A 16,564-nucleotide genomic window follows, 5' to 3' on the forward strand; every position below is an offset into this window, starting at 1 on the left:
GGAAGACTAGAATCACTGACTCTGTAATTCACTTCTAAGACCAACAAAAATAGTGGTTTAGGTACAAAAGGATATATGTATAAGTCAAGTCACTGAAGTACTAAATTCTCTAGGAAAGAAGTAAAAATATTTTAGTTCATCATCTCAATAGCATACTATTCATTCATTAAAAAGAATGAAGAAGAATCTGACATATGATGAAATTATATAATAGGGGTAGTATAATGACTTTTTTTGTTGTTTACAAAATGACTAATGCATTATTTGTATGTATACTAGTAGATATTTCTGGCGAGTGATGGGATGATCTTTCATTTTTTAACTTTACATACAACTGCTCTATTTGAATTTTACACCCAACAAGTACTGCTTGTGTATTTTTTAAAAGGTCCTTAAAAAGTAGGGCTCAGCAAAATATACAATCTAGAAGGGACATACCAGGATCTAAGTAAGTATAAAATTCATTATCTAAATGACTTCAAATATGTTCTTCAAGATAAGTAAATTTATCTTAAATATTCTACTTAGTGCTGAGGTTCTCATGATAAACCTCACATTTGATTTTTAAAATTCTAATAATTTTTAAACATAATGTATGAGGCTGGGCATGGTAACCTATAATCCCAGCACTTTGGGAGGCTGAGGTGGGAGGATCACTTAAGATCAGGAGTTCAAGACCAGCCTGGCCAACATGGTGAAACCCCATCTCTACAAAAAACAAAAACAAAAACAAAACAAAACAAAACAAAAACAAAAACAAAAAAACAAGAAAAAAAATTAGTTGGGCATGGTGGTATGCTCCTGTAGTCCCAGCTACTTGGGAGGCTGAGGCAGGAGAATTGCTTTAACCCAGGAGGCAGAGGTGCTACTGCACTCCAACCTGGGTGACAGAGCAAGATTCTGCCTCAAAAAAAAAAAAAAAAAAAAAAAGTATGAGTCATATATAGACTTATGATTACATTTTGATGTTGTTTCCCATTTTTAATACCCCATTTCTTGGTATAAATATCAATATCATTTAAAAAAAGTAAATCAGATGCTCTTTGGTTTAAATTAGAATATTAAAAAAACTCTTTCCTAAGTCTAACCAGCAATTTCCTTGTCTTCTCTAAACTAATCCTTTTATTCTGTATGCAGAAAGAAGTTTACAACCCCGGGTTTAGTAATTAAATACACCTTCTGCAACATTCTGTGGTATCCAATAGTGTTACCACTACATTCTTTGGTTTTGTTCTTGTTTTTGAGAGTTTTGCTCTTGTTGTCCAGGCTGGAGTACAATGGTGTGATCTCTGCTCACTGCAACCTCCACCTCCTGGGTTCAAGTGATTCTCCTGCCTCAGCTTCCCTAGTAGCTGGGACTGCAGGTGCTTGCCACCACGACTGGCTAATTTTGTATTTTTAGCAGAGATGGGGTTTCTCCATGTTGGTCAGGCTGGTCTCGAACTCCCGACCTCAGGTAATCCACCTACCTCAGCCTACCAAAGTGCTGGGATTACAGGTGTGAGCCACTGTACCCTGCCACCACTACATTCTTGAAGAAAGGAAATAAATGGTTTCTTTTACCTACACTTCAAGATTTATTTAAGTATAACATCATATATAAAGATCAAGTTCATTATTTAAGTCATTTCATTAAGCCTTGTTAAAAACACACATATTGCCTATAAACAATGTTCTCTCATTTTCAAACTCTTCATACAACACGATATGGGGGCATAAAAAATAAAAATAAAACCATACCTTTATCAATCCTTCAGAAAAGAGAATTTCTATAGTTTCTTTCAAAATAGGAAGTAAACCACCATGGTGAATACCAATTCCCCTCTTCAAAAGAGGAAGTACATGTTCTACCTGTGATTTTGGAATAACACTGATTTTATAATGATGTGAGAAAAGGATTTTTAAAATGTTAAACTAACTCAATTAAGAAAAACAGTAAAGAATGCTTTCTCTTTAAAGAAACTTAATAAAATCTTTCCAGAATAAAAGCAAAACTCAAACCTATATTCTCACGGATTATTAAATTCAATATAATTCTGGCCAAGCTCATAGGAAAGGCATATAGTAAGTATACTTTACAAATGCTTTGTTGCCTTAAATTTTCCAGCATCACTTCATCTCCTCAAAAAACAATTACACGTTATAGGGGCAGAGTTTTTGCCTGTAGAAAATAAACTTAAAAGATACTGGCAACTCAAACCCCCCAAAAATAAATCACTGTAACACATATTTAACATGAATATGTACTTAATCTAAAAATAAATCAATTATTGAAGAATTCTTTCAACAATCTATCAAACGCCATTAAATACTTACTACTAGAAGCGCGCTATAACAAAGATGTATAAAAACATGGCTCAGCCCTTAGATACTAATAATTCAGCCAGGAAGAAAAACTACAAAAAAGTTTATACATTAAATACCCTTTTCAAATAGCAAGAAACATGTTATCACAGTCTTATGGAAAATCCCTTACAAATCAAGGCATTCATCTGTAAAGGAGAGTATGATGATCTCCCAATGTTTCTTTTCACTCAACAAAACTTTCATACCAGTCTAAAGCACTATTTCTCAGCTCTGGATGCATAGCAGAATCACCTGGGGGGCCTTTAAAAGATTCTGATGTCCAGAATGTACATCAGACCAATTAAATCAGAATCTCTGGAAGTGGCACAAAAGCATCAGCATATTTTGGAATTCTCAGGCTGTTTCAATAGTCAAAGCAAAAATACACTGGATTAAGGCAAAGTAGGTATGTTAAATTCCTCACTAAACACATGATTTTCAGTAAGTGTTCTCTTTTATTTTATGTGGTAGCCTTCTGGATTAAAAAAGTTAATGACTTAAAACTAGCATTAAAAATTCTGTAGTACTGAGAACACTAGCAGTAATTTTCACACCATACTAGCTCTCAGAGAAAAGTTCCTTCAGGCAGCAAATCTTTCTTCCTATTGCCTTTTTGAAGTTTAAAGTAAAAGTCAAAGTATCATTAAGTGCATATCACAACCCATATGCTGCAGTGTGTGATAAGTGCAATAGAGTAATAAAACCAAGCAATGTAAAGTGAATATATGCAATCTATTATTATCTACACTTTTATCTACTGATACTGAAAACTCACCTGAGGGAGTTTTTTATCTTCATCGGATAAGCAATCAATTGCATTACTGAATACTTCTTCAACCATCTTCTTTTCTTCATCTAGGAGAAAATTCAAGGGTACAGAAATATCAAAATGAGTTAGTGATACCAAACTTCACACATTACAAAGAATAAGAATCTAAAGGCCAGGCGTGGTGTCCCAAGCTTGTAATCCTAGCACTTAGGGAGGCTGAGGCAGGTGGCTGGCTTGAGGCCAGGAGTTTGAGAACAGCCTGGGCAACATGGCGAAGCCCTGTCTCTACAAAAAATACAAAAAAATTAGCCAGGCATTGCGGCGTGCACCTGTAGTCCCAGCTACCTGGGAGGCTGAGGCAGGAGGACTACCTGAGCCCAGGAGGCTGAGGCTGCAGTGAGCCATGATCGCACCACTACACTCCAGTCCTGGCAACAGAGTGAGACCCCATCTCAGAAAAAAAAAAAAAAAGAGTCTTTAAAGAGCAAAAGTAAAGACGTGGCATTTAAGATGGTCAAGGAGAAAGTAGATAAAAATTACCACATAATCAATATAATTCTCTGCCTTTCAAAACATATCTAGTAGACTTAATTCATGAAAAAAGTACTATCTCACAAATATAGTAACAATAACCACGTCTGGTGCTTTACATACAACATTTAAGTCTAACAATTACAGGACACAGGAACTATTATTATCTACATTTTACTACTAAGTAAAGTGAAGCTTAGTTTTTAATAATTAGCACCACTATTAACTGTGAGAAAAACAATTCCAAAGCCCATGCTCTTTCTTAACCATTGCACTGCCTTCTTGTACAGTGTCTATCAAATAATATGTACTAAGCATTTGTTAAACTGAATAAATATTTGTTAATCAGTATGCAACCCTGCAACTTTAAGTTTATTCGGCACTTGTAGGTAAGAGAAAATATTTATGGGCAGAACAATTCAGTCTTTAAAAAAACACAAACTATTAGTGGCTTTAGAAGGCTATGTCAGCTATCTGTCATTTGTTACTTTTACTCATGGAAAAGTAGGAATTAGCTTTAAAATGCACAGATAAAAAAACAAAACCTGCCTTGATAAAGAAAACAATACAACTGAAATTTAAACTTGGATGGCTTAAGATATTATTTACTTTTCACTGTACTGGATTACATGTGTAAAAGGCAGAGGTGAAAGATAATCGGGTTGGTATTCAGCACACTGCAATTCTTGGCCAGTGGTTTGGTTTGAATGTGTCCCCCTAAAGTTAACGTGCTGACCCCTTAATCCACAATGAAACAGTGTTGAGAGGTAGGGCCTTTAAGAGACAGGGTCCTCATGAATGGATTAATGCCTTTATCAAGAGGAGTGGGTTAGTTATCACTGGTATGGGTTCCTGATAAAAAGATGAGTTCAGCCCCGTTCTCCCACCCTCTCTCTTGCATGCTCTCCTGCCCTACTGTCTTCAGCCGTGGGATTCCACGACAAAAAAGGCCCTCACTAGATGTGCTGGGTCCCTCAAATTGGATTTCCAGCCTCTCAAACTATAAGAAATAAATTTCTGCCTTTCATAAATTACCTAGTGATATGGTTTGGCTCTGTGTCCCCACCCAAAACTCATCTTGTAGTTCCCATGATTCCCATGTGTTGTGGGAGGGACCCAGTAGATGACTGAATCATGCGGGTGTCTCTTTCCTGTGCTGTTCTCGTGATAGTGACTAAGTCTCATGAGATCTGATGGTTTTAAAAATGGGAGTTTTCCTGCACAAGCTCCCTCTCTTTGCCTGCTGCCACCCACGTAAGATGTGACTTGCTCCTCCTTGCCTTCCACCATGATTGTGAGGCATCCCCAGCCACGTGGAACTGTGAGTCCATTAAACCTATTTTCTTTGTAAATTGCCCAGTCTTGGGTATGTCTTTATCAGCAGCGTGAAAATGGACTAGTCTCAGCTATTCTGTCATGGCAACACAAAATGGACTAAGACAGCCAGGTTGTGCTACTGTCTTAACTGTGTGACTTCAAGTGAATTACTTTTGCAATTAATGTATAGGAATAATTTACCGATTTGCTAGAAGTTATATCACTTTGATTGAGAATTACAAAATAGTTAAGCAAAGGGCAGGTCTTACTGGTTTAGACTTCAGTGAGAATGAAGCATGGTATTTTCTATATAGAAGGTGGTCTAACCAAGCTATGAGACCTACCCTTAAGTGGTCAAATAGAGAGCCATAATAACTGAGGAGTTTACGGTAACAAAGTATAAGAAGGCATGATTCTAATATTTTTCATAGGGTTCTCCAAATTTTAAATATAACAATGTACTCATATCTTTCAATAAAAGGAGAAGAAAGGGAAGAAAGTATAAGTCAAAGGCCTTTAAAGCTTTTACAGATGTGCTGAGTACTGCTGTAACTGTAAGGTGAATGGCATATCCTAGTAATATGTAACAGATAAAAATATTACTAGAAATATATTTTACGCTCATTTTCACATAACATTAAAATGATACTGAAATGATGTAGTACCTGTGTTGAAATCTAATTTGGTCATTTGAAGTGCATAGGCTTCACAATCTTTCTTACTAAAACTGAAAATAATCACAGGTTGGAAATTTCTTTCCATAATCATCTTCACAATTTTGAAAACATTTGATGGTCCTGCAAAAACAGTAAACAACACACCAAAATTAACTCAAAATAGATCACAGATCTAAATTTAAAAGCTAAAACTATAAAGCTTTTAAGAGAAAATATAGGAATAAATCTTCCTGACCGTGGGTTAGACAAAGCATTCTTAGATATGACAACAAAAGCATAACCAACATAAGGAAAAAAATGCATGAACTGGACTTCATCAAAGTGAAAAACTTTTGTGATTTCATGGATACCATCAATAAAGTAAAAAGACAACCTCAAACAGAATGGGGGGAGATATTTGCAAATCATCTATCTGATAAGGGTCTAGTATCCAGAATATGTAAAGAACTATCATAATTCAACAACAACAATAAAAAAACATACTTTTAAAATAGAGAAAGAATATGCAAATGCCCAATAAGCACATGAAAAAATGTTCAACATCATTAGCCACCAGAGAAATGTAAACTGAAACCACATTAAGATACCACTTCACATCCAATAGGATGACTATAATCAGACATACAATACTAAGTATCGTGGAAAAATTATATGTGAAAAAATTAGATCCATCAAATTATACCACCATCTTCCCAAATGGGAAATCAGGGCAAAATACATAATCTGTTTCATTTGCCCATTACCTAGCCCACAGATGCTGTAATTACAGAAAGATGCCTCTGTTTCTATGGAGGAGGAGTATGGTGATACAAAGGATATAGAGAAAATGGAACCCTCACACATTCCTGAAGGAAATGTAAAATGGTATAGCCACTTTGGAAAATACTTTGGCAGTTTCTCAAAAGGTGAAACATAGACTTTCCACATGGCGCAGCAATTCCACTCCTAGGTACATATCCAGAGGAAAACACCTATTCACACAAAAACTTGTATTAAATAGTACATGCATCAATGTTTACAACAGCATTCCTAACAGTCAAAAACCAGAAAAACCCAAAAGTCCATCCAATGATGAATGGAGAAACAAAATGTGGTATATCCATACAATGGAATGTTATTTAACCATGAAAAGGAATGAGTACATATAGCATAAAATGAACAAACTAGCCGGGCACAGTGGCTCACACCTAATCCCATCACTTGGGAGGCCAAGATCGGCATATCACTTCAGGTCAGGAGTTTGAGATCTGCCTAGCCAACACGGTGAAACCCCGTCTCTACTAAAAATACAAAAATTATCCAGGCATGGTGGCAGGTGCCTATAATCCCAGCTACTTGGGAGGCTGAGGCAGGAGAATCACTTGAACCCAGGAGGCAGAAGTTGCGATGAGCCAAGACAGCACCAGTGTACTCCAGCCTGGGTGACAGAGCGAGACACTGTCTCAAAAAAAAAAAAAAAAATTAAAAGTAACGAACCTTGAAAACATTACATTAAGTGAAAGAAGCCAGTTGCTCCAAACATGAAATGCACAGACAAGGGAAAGCCACAGAGATCGAAAACAGGCTAATGATTAACTAAGTCTGCGGGATGAGAAGGGAAAGGTCGGGGGAAAAGGGAGAATAACTGTTAATGTGTACAGGGTTTCTTTTTGGGTTCATGAAAATATTTTGGAACTAGACGACGGCTGCACAATTCTGTAAATATACTAAAGACTACTGAATTGTATACTTAGATGAGTGAATTTTACAGTATGTAAATTATACTTAATGTCATACAAAAAAGATAAATATTTATCCAATTTTATCACATATCGTCTAGACCTTTACATAGCTTGAGAAAAAAAAACTAAGACAAAAAATATCAGAGTAATCTGAATATATAATTTACATGTAAAATTCTCTCAAAGCAAAGTTCCAAATTACCTTTTGTTCCTCCTTTCCGCCCTTTCTGGTCTCCTTTGGCCAAATCACCTGCATCTCGAAGCACTTGCATTGCAGTATTAAAATTATCTTCTCTGAAGTCACCCTGGAATCACAAATTTTTTCTGTGTAACTTCACTAATACTTAATCATAATTCAAACATTTTTCATACATAAGGCTTCCCCAAATAAAAATAATTTAGTATAATAATGAAAGCCACTAAAATAGTCCAAACATGATTTGTGGTAAGAGGTATTAAAAGGTGAAAAAGAAGTAATAAAAAATGAAGAAAAGCAAAACATAAGACATCTGAAACATGTCCAGAACCCCTATTCTCTAGGTATTTTTAAATACTGGGAAAGGAGGGAAATCTGATTCATGCATAAGAAAAACACAAGTCTCAAACATAATGTTTGAAATAAAAACACACAAAGAAATCAAGATCGATTGATTAAAACTAAGACAAACAAATATATCTTTTCCATTCTTCTCTAATTCAAAATTTAAAAACAACAACAACAAGATATTAACAATAAAGTATGACATTATAGATTTAAAAAGGACAATTACTCTCTTACATTTTCATCAACCACAAGATGCAGGCCATCTCCCCCTGCTGGAAAAATGTAGTGTTGCAATGGAGTGGGCCGATAATCTGTGTAAATTACATGACAAGGCTGTAAAAAGAAAGAATTAAACATACAAAATTTTATTTCCTCAAAATAAAACTGTATCTTAGTCCAACCTAAAAGATCTTAAGAAAATCAAGTAATGAATTCAACATTTCAAAAAGAAAACACTTCAAAAAATTCACTAAAACCCAGGCAAGAGAAAAATGTAGAAAAATTAGGTCTATGAAATTATACTACCATCTTCCCAACTTACCAATTCCCTAACCAGGGCTAAATACATGACCTGAGCATCAATTACCCATTACCTAGCCCTGGAATGCTGTAATTACGGAAAGATGCTTATTTTTCTATAGAGGAAGTATACGGTGATACAAAGGATCCATGAAGTAAAATGGAACTTTTCTGCCCCACCCAGGCTTTTCAAAACCTTAGTATAAAGCAGCACTTGATCTAGCTTCTCCCCAAGATCCACTGGATTTTTCTATCCTACAGAAGCAATATGGGAGAATGCCATAAAAACACGATCAGGGAGCTTATAAACAGATAAGTTCATGAGAACATCAGTGTAAAGGAAAATTAAGGGCAGAAAAATAAAAGCAAGAATAAATTCAGTATACATAAACAAATGCCTATTACAAGCATATACAGACGCTAAAGTCAGACTAGAAACGCAATAACAGAAAGTCAGTAAAAAGTCTGTGTTTACATGAGAAAAATCAAATCAAATGCTCCAGAGATGCCCAGCTTTTCCTGGCACCAAGGCATTAGGGGAAATTCTGTGTACTCATGGATAACTATTTGAGTAAATGCAGTAGTTTCTAAACCTGGCAGATCATCAGATCAACTTGGGGAATTTTTAAAATTGGAGCTCCCAAGGCACTATTACCTGAGATTTAGATATAGTGGGTTTGAGATGGGGCTCAGAAATCAACATTTCTAAAAAGTCAGTCAGTTGATTTTGATAAGCTGCTTGATTTGAGAAGTAGTTTACCATTAAAATGTTTTTTTTATTATTCTGGACAACATCAGGAGAAAAGCAAAGGGAGAGTAAAGCAAGACTAATCTGTAACATTTTGAATATTGAAGACATCAAAAAAGGAGGAAAAAATACCTGTTTATGTAAATGGCAAATCCATTCAGCAAACTGTCGGGCATTTGGAATAGTAGCCGAAAGAAAGACATAGTGGACGTTATCAGGAAGCAAAATAATAGTTTCTTCCCATACTACACCACGTTCTGAAAAAAATAAATATATACTTTGGACTATAGTTGGAGTACAGTGCCACTCTGTGATAATATCTAAAATTATATTCTCTGAAGCTTTATAGTTAGAAATGCAGACTTTACTCAAGAATATTTTAAGCCACAGAACCTTACTGAAAACTATTTCTCACCATTAATCTATCCAGTAGAAAATTAGTAGACTAAACCACTATAAATACAATGTACTCTGAAATAGCCTACAAAGAGCAATTCCAGGGTTAATCTTTCCAAACAACCTAACAAGAGCCTCAATGACAAGGCAGCGGAACAGTATTTCTACTGCACATTGAAAAGTAATGGTTACTAACTCGTAGAAAGTTATAGCAACACATTTAGAAGATACCATTCCTATTCCAGATGGCATCGTTCACCCAAATTATCCTTGTGATCCTCTGGAGATGAAAGAAAGACTTGATGAATGATAAAACCGTAAGTCATTTTTTATTAAAACGGAAAAAGTTTGACAGCTTCCCTCCTAAAATAGACAAATCAACAAAGGATTTCTGATTCTAAAACCAAAACAACTCTGTTAAGAGCTTAATTTTATAAATTTGGAAAGGGTGAAATATTCAAAGGGTAAATGATTTCTTCAATTCTATTACTTTCTCCATAAATACAGGCTGATTTAGTGAGCTAGTTTAAATAAAAACTAAATCTTATTTTAAGCGTGTACATATTAAACATTTAACTTTTCAATGTGTTTGTTAATGTTAGCCCTGCCAGCACCCTACAAATTCCAAGCATACTTACTTTTTCATTACGAGAGTGTAACAGCCTAAGTAAGGGGCATTTGTAAGTTTTTCTTTTTGTTCATTTTTATTTCATAATCCTCACTTTTTTTTTTTTTTTACCATAAACACATATTTCATAGTTACTGAACTAAATAAAAATCAGGAAAGTTAACTTTGCAAGCTAGAAGTTTTAGAAATTCTGTAACATTAGTTCTACTGGTGAGCTATTAGAAGCACGCCAGCTTTTAATTTCTTTTGCTTTATTTGAATTTGCATTTCTCACCCAGCAAAAGTTACTATTAAAGAGCTGTACTTGAATGAAATCTTAATGGAAAAATAATATCATGTTGTCCACTATTTAAAGAAGCAAGGCTGGGTGCGGTTCACGCCTGTAATCCCAGCACTTTGGGAGGCCAAGGTGGGAGGATCACTTGAGTCCAGGAGTTCAAGACCTGCCTGCTCAACATTGTGAGACGCCATCTCTACTAATAAAATAAATAAAAATTAGCCAGACATGGTGGTACACGTCTGTAGTTCCAGCTACTTGGGGGACTGAGATGGAGATCAAGGCTGCAGAGAACCATGATCCTACCTAGGATCCTACCTAGGATCATGCACTTCAACCTAGGCAACAGAGTGAAACTCTGTTTCAAAAATAAATACGTAAATAAAAATAAAGAAACAACAGTTTATTAGAACCCTAGCCACACAAAAACTAGAAGCAAAGTTTAACAATAACTTGCTCAAAAATTCCTAATGCCATTCTGAAGGGAAATACACGATATACATTTCAACACTGAATATACCTGAATCTCTCATATAATGAATTTCATCAAATATAACCCAAGCAACTTCTCTCATAACTTCGGAACCTCTGTAAAGCATACTTCTCAAAATCTAAAGAAAAAAGTAAAAAATGTATTTAGTTGGATTCTGACATAACAGCTAATAGTTAGAGAAAAGTTGTTTTTTCCAACAAGGAATTGTGGATATTCTTTATTAAATGGAAATATTAAAATAATTTTAAGGGGTTACAGAACTTACTATTTAACAAATATTAACAAAAGTAATATTCAATATTACATTGTTGTATATTATATTGTATATTCCTTTTCTCATAAAAAGCAAAGTAAATGGCTTCTAAACAGTTACTAATCAGATACAATCCACAGAGAGAATTATCACCCCTACTCTCCATATGTCTAGAACATGATGCAACTTCCTTCTATACACAGCACCGTCCCAAGATTCATACTTTCTAAAATAAAAGTACAACTTAAATTATCCTCTATTCAAAACACTGGATCATCCCTGAGTGTTTGCCCATTTTTTCTGCCTCATTTTCTTGCAACATGGATACTTCCTGGCAACTGTTACCCTAATTTTTGGAGTTAATGAAAACCTTCCACAGATGAAAGAAAGTTTTGAAAATGGAAAATAAACTTCCATGAGGCGACAAAATGAAAAGTGAGCAATGCTTTTGGCTGGTTCTCCAAATCAGAAGCTAATTTATGCTCACCATTATACCATATCCTTGGGGTTAAATGCAAAGATATAATTAAAGTATGTACAAAAATACTTAGTAAAGATAACTAATCATGTCCAAAACTTAAGATATTCTAAGTATATGCAAAACTTAACTGCAATTATGGGAAGAAGGTAAACATAATACTGCACTCTAAAAAATCAGTTACTTGGCTGGGTGCGGTGGCTCACATGTGTAATCCCAGCACTTTGGGAGGCTGAGGCAGGCAGATCACGAGGTCAGGAGATAGAGACCATCCTGGCTAACACGGTGAAACCCCGTCTCTACTAAAAATACAAAAAATTAGCTGGGCATGGTGGCGGGCGCCTGTAGTCCCAGCTATTCGGGAGGCTGAGGCAGGCAAATGGCGTGAACCCAGGAGGCGGAGCTTGCAGTGAGCAGAGATTGCACCACTGCACTCCAGCCTGCGAGACAGAGCGAGACTCCATCTCAAAAAATAAATAAATAAATAAAAATCAGTTACTCATCTACTTGTATCAACACTCAGATATAGAAGAAGGCAAAGTCACATGAAATGAAGAGTCACTATTACTATATATTCAAAGCCTTAAAACTATGTACATAAAACCAGTAAAATATTTTCATGTCACTGACAGAAATAAACTTTAAAAATACCTGAAGAAAAAAATGTATCTATGAGACAAATAATAAAGTATGGTAATTTAGAAATGTAATATTATCAGAACATTTTAAGATAAATGTTACCCATTTTGCCTAAGTCTAATCAGAAAATAAAGTACTATACTTTACCTAAGTAGAGCAACCAATAAAACTTCCCAGGTTCTAACTGAATAGTCACATTAATTTAATTAAAAACGAAAAGTCAGATGAGGCACTACATGAATTACCTCTGTGGTCATAACAAGACAAGATGCCGTAGGATTAATAGTAACATCACCAGTCATCAAACCAACATCTTGAAATTCTTCATACATTTCACGGTATTTTTGGTTACTCAGAGCCTTAATTGGGCTGGTAAATATTACACGCTGCTTTTCCCTTAAGGCCAATGCAATGGCATACCTACAAATGTGAAAACAAATAATCATAAAACTTTTCCTTTAAATTATGACTTTAAAAATTCTGTTAATATTTAAATTGTGTCCAAATTTTCCCTAATTACTTATCTTGAATGGACTCTGAAGAACAGTAACACCATATCTATTATACTAATAATTATAATAAATATGACATAGAGTGATCTAAAATCATTTTAACTCCGGTCACTCAGGGTTAATGCAACTTAATCACTAATAGCAATAGATTACTAACAGTTACCTATTTCTTGCAAGGAAAACACCTTTGGTTCTAAGATGGGCTTCCAAAATTCAGAGCCTCTGTCTGTGAGTTCACACATATACAGATGATCAAGTGCTTATAGCCCCTGGAAAATGAAGTGTTTCCTCCTCAAGTTTCACAAATAAGTTAATCTATATGTATTCTTTTCCCATATGTAACAGTTAACAAGTCAGTCCTCTGAAAATTATGGTAGGTTCTGATTATGGAAAATTTCTTTCATAGCTATTAACAGAACACAATAGAGCAGTTTTGTTTTTCTTTAAATATAGACAACGACATCAGCATTAAACTTAACATTGTAGTAGATCCTCCTTATTTAAGATTCAGCTCCTGCCCAGAATAGGCTTATTATAATGTATTTGGGGAAATAAAAATAACATTCATCCCAGCCAGTGAAATAAGCAATTTTTAAAAAATCAGAAGTTGTCCAAACATCAAATATGAATTACAAGAAACATACACGAAAAGAAAATACAGAAATGCTACATACATTATCTAAACTTTTCAAGAAAAAAATTGCAAGATATAAAAACAAACAGGAAAGTATGACCATTATGTAGGAAAAAAGAAGCAGTCACAAGAAACTGACCGTCTCAAAAAGGAACCAAAACTATTAACAACATAATCAAATGGAAAGTCTACAGATTAGGCCGGGCGCAGTGGCTCACACCTATAATCCCAGCATTTAGGGAGGCTGAGGTGGGTGGATCACATGACGCCAAGAGTTCGAGACCAGCCTTGGCCAAAATGGGGAAACCCTGTCTCTACCTAAAAATACAAAAATTAGTCAGGTATGGTGGTGTACATTTGTAATCCCAGCTACTTGGCAGGCTGAAGAAGGAGAACTGCTTGAATCCAGGAGGTGGAGGTTGCAGTGAGCCAACATCACGTCATTGTACTCCAGCCTGGGTGACAGAGTGAGACTCTGTCTCAGAAAAAAAAAAAAAAAAAGAAAAAGAAAGTCTACAGATTAACAATCAAAAGAAAAAAATTCTCTAGATGGGCCCATAAGCAGATTTGTGATGACTGTTATCAATGAACATGAAGATAAATTGAGAGAAATTATCAAATCTAAAGAGAAAAATAAATAGAAAAATAAGAGACACTCAGGTATCTGCAAGACATCCTCAAGTATCCCAAAGGAAATTCCAAAATAAGAAAGAGGTAGGAAAAAAAAAAAACAATAAAAAACTTCATTTGTTTAAAAGACATTAATCTAGAGATCCAAGAAGCTCAATTAACACAGCAGGAAAAAGCAAAAAAGAACCATACCTAGAAACATCATAGTTAAACTGCTAAATGACAAAGGCAAAGAGAGTCTTTGAAAAACCACAACAGAAAAACTCAATACATAAGAGAACAACATAATTAAGGCTGACTTCTCATCAGAAACAATGGAGTAGAATGAAATGATATCAGTAGAATGATGTATCTGGAGTTCAAGGGGAAAAAAAATCGGTCAACCAGGAACTCTATATCCAGTGACACTGTCCTTCAAAAATGAAAGCAAAATAAAACTACTCTGTAAGAAATATTTATTAAAAACCCTTCAAACTAAAAGGAAACAATACCATAAAACAGAACAATTAAGACTATGTATGTAAAGGTATATATAAAACTTTTATCACTTAATATTTTTAGAAAACACAATTTAAAGCAATGATTTTATTGTATTACAGATACTGTATTATTAGATTTATAGCATATGTAGTTGAAATATATGACAGTATTAAATAGTACAAAAATGAGAAGAAAATACTAGGGCAAGTTTTCAATATTTTCCATAAATTGTGACTGTGATTTAGTTAAACATGCATACTGTAAGCCCCAAAATAACCACTAAAAACTAACTCAAAGAAAGCTAAAAAGTCAAGAGAAATTAAAATGGTACACTAAAAGATATTTGTTAAACAAAATAGAAGGCAGTGGAGGAAAAATAACGATCAAAAAAAAAAAAACATGAGAAATATACCAAAAGACCCCCAAAACGAACAACAAAAGGCAAATATAAATCCAACCATATCAATCATTAAATTAAACTACTGAAATTTCATAAAGTATCTTCTCTAATCACAAATTAAGTTAGAAATAACAAATGGCTAAGTATATGGAAAATCACGTTTGAAAAGTAAACAACATACAAGGGAACCAAAAGAGAAATGAAAAAGTGGATTAAATGAAAATGAAACACAGTATTATCAGTTTACAGGATGCATTTTAAGCAGTACTGAGGGAAATTTTATAGTTTTATATAAACACTTACATTAAACATAAAGAATTATCTAAAACCTCAGGAAATTTCTACGCCAGGCACAGTGGCTCACACCTGTAATCCCAGCACTTTGGGAGGCTGAGGCAGGAGGACTGCTTGAGCCCAGAAGTTCAAGACCAGTCTGGGCAACACAGACCCTGTGGCTACAAAAAATAAATTAAAAATAAATAAATAAATAAAATATAAAAATTAGCTGGGTGTGGTAGCGCATGTCTGTACTCCCAGCTACTAAGGTGGCTGAGGTGGGAGCATCAATTGAGCCTGGGAAGTCAAGGCTATAGTAAGCCATGATTATGCCATTGCATTCCAACCCGGTTGACAGCAAGACCCTGTCTCGTAAAAGAAAAAAAGAAATTTCTAGATAGACACGGTTTACCAAAATTGGCTTTAAAAAACAGGAAATTAAATTAGGAATTAAAAATCTTCCCACAAAGAAATGCCTAGGCTTAAATGGCTTCACTAGTGAATTCTATCAAACATTTAAGAAGTATGCCAAATACACAAAGTCTTATGGAAAACAGACCAGGAGGCAACACTTCCAGCTTACTTTAAGAGTCCAGTATTACTCCGACACCAATGCCAAAGACTTAAGAAAATCACACACCATTATTCCTCATGATGACATAAAAGTCTAGAATAAACCAGAGTCAGCTCTCTACACACGCAGGTTCTGAGGATTGAAAATACACTACTGTATTTGCAAGATGAGGAACCCATGGATACGGAGAGACAACTGTTCACATCTGAAGGTTCCACAGGGCCTACTGCAGAAATTTGAGCATCTGTGGATTCTGCTATATGAGGGGGTCTGGGACCCAGTCCTCCTTGGAAAATGAGTGACAACTGTACTGGCAAACTGAAATCAGTAACATACACAAATGATCATCTGCCATAAACAACCAGATTTATTCCAGGAATACAAGGCTGGTTTAAAATCAGAAAATTTAATATAGTACACTAAGAGAATAAAAAGCTAATACTACGATTTCCTCAATAGATGGAAAAATCATTTCACAAAATACAACATATCTTGATAAAAATTCTCAATTTTTTTGTTTATTTTCATTTATTCCCTACTAAGAACAGAAAGAAACAACTTCATTCTCATAAAGAGCAACCAGCAAAAAACAGCTAACGTCATACTTAATGTTGAAAGACTGAATGCTTTCTTCCTCATATCAGAAATAAGGCAAGGATGTCCACTCTCAGTACTATCCAACGTTGTACTAGATATTGCCAATGCAATAAGACACACATATT

General features: G+C 34.9%; 1 protein-coding gene across 2 annotated transcripts in view; it reads right to left on the reverse strand.

Moving 5' to 3' along the window:
- The window catches only part of MTREX (Mtr4 exosome RNA helicase), a 116,777-nt gene that overhangs the window by 71,380 nt on the left and 28,833 nt on the right, over positions 1-16,564 (reverse strand). For both annotated transcript variants that reach the window (XM_019013314.4, XM_063700745.1), the window contains exons 6-13: positions 12,582-12,756; positions 10,994-11,084; positions 9,305-9,429; positions 8,140-8,238; positions 7,564-7,666; positions 5,629-5,760; positions 3,122-3,201; positions 1,741-1,851 (exon numbers count right to left, since the gene is read on the reverse strand). In XM_019013314.4, coding sequence (XP_018868859.1) covers positions 1,741-1,851; positions 3,122-3,201; positions 5,629-5,760; positions 7,564-7,666; positions 8,140-8,238; positions 9,305-9,429; positions 10,994-11,084; positions 12,582-12,756 — 916 coding nt within the window. The remainder of the gene's footprint in view (positions 1-1,740; positions 1,852-3,121; positions 3,202-5,628; positions 5,761-7,563; positions 7,667-8,139; positions 8,239-9,304; positions 9,430-10,993; positions 11,085-12,581; positions 12,757-16,564) is intronic.

The sequence above is a fragment of the Gorilla gorilla genome, chromosome 19, assembly GCF_029281585.2.
Source record: "Gorilla gorilla gorilla isolate KB3781 chromosome 19, NHGRI_mGorGor1-v2.1_pri, whole genome shotgun sequence".
Lineage (NCBI taxonomy): Eukaryota > Metazoa > Chordata > Mammalia > Primates > Hominidae > Gorilla > Gorilla gorilla.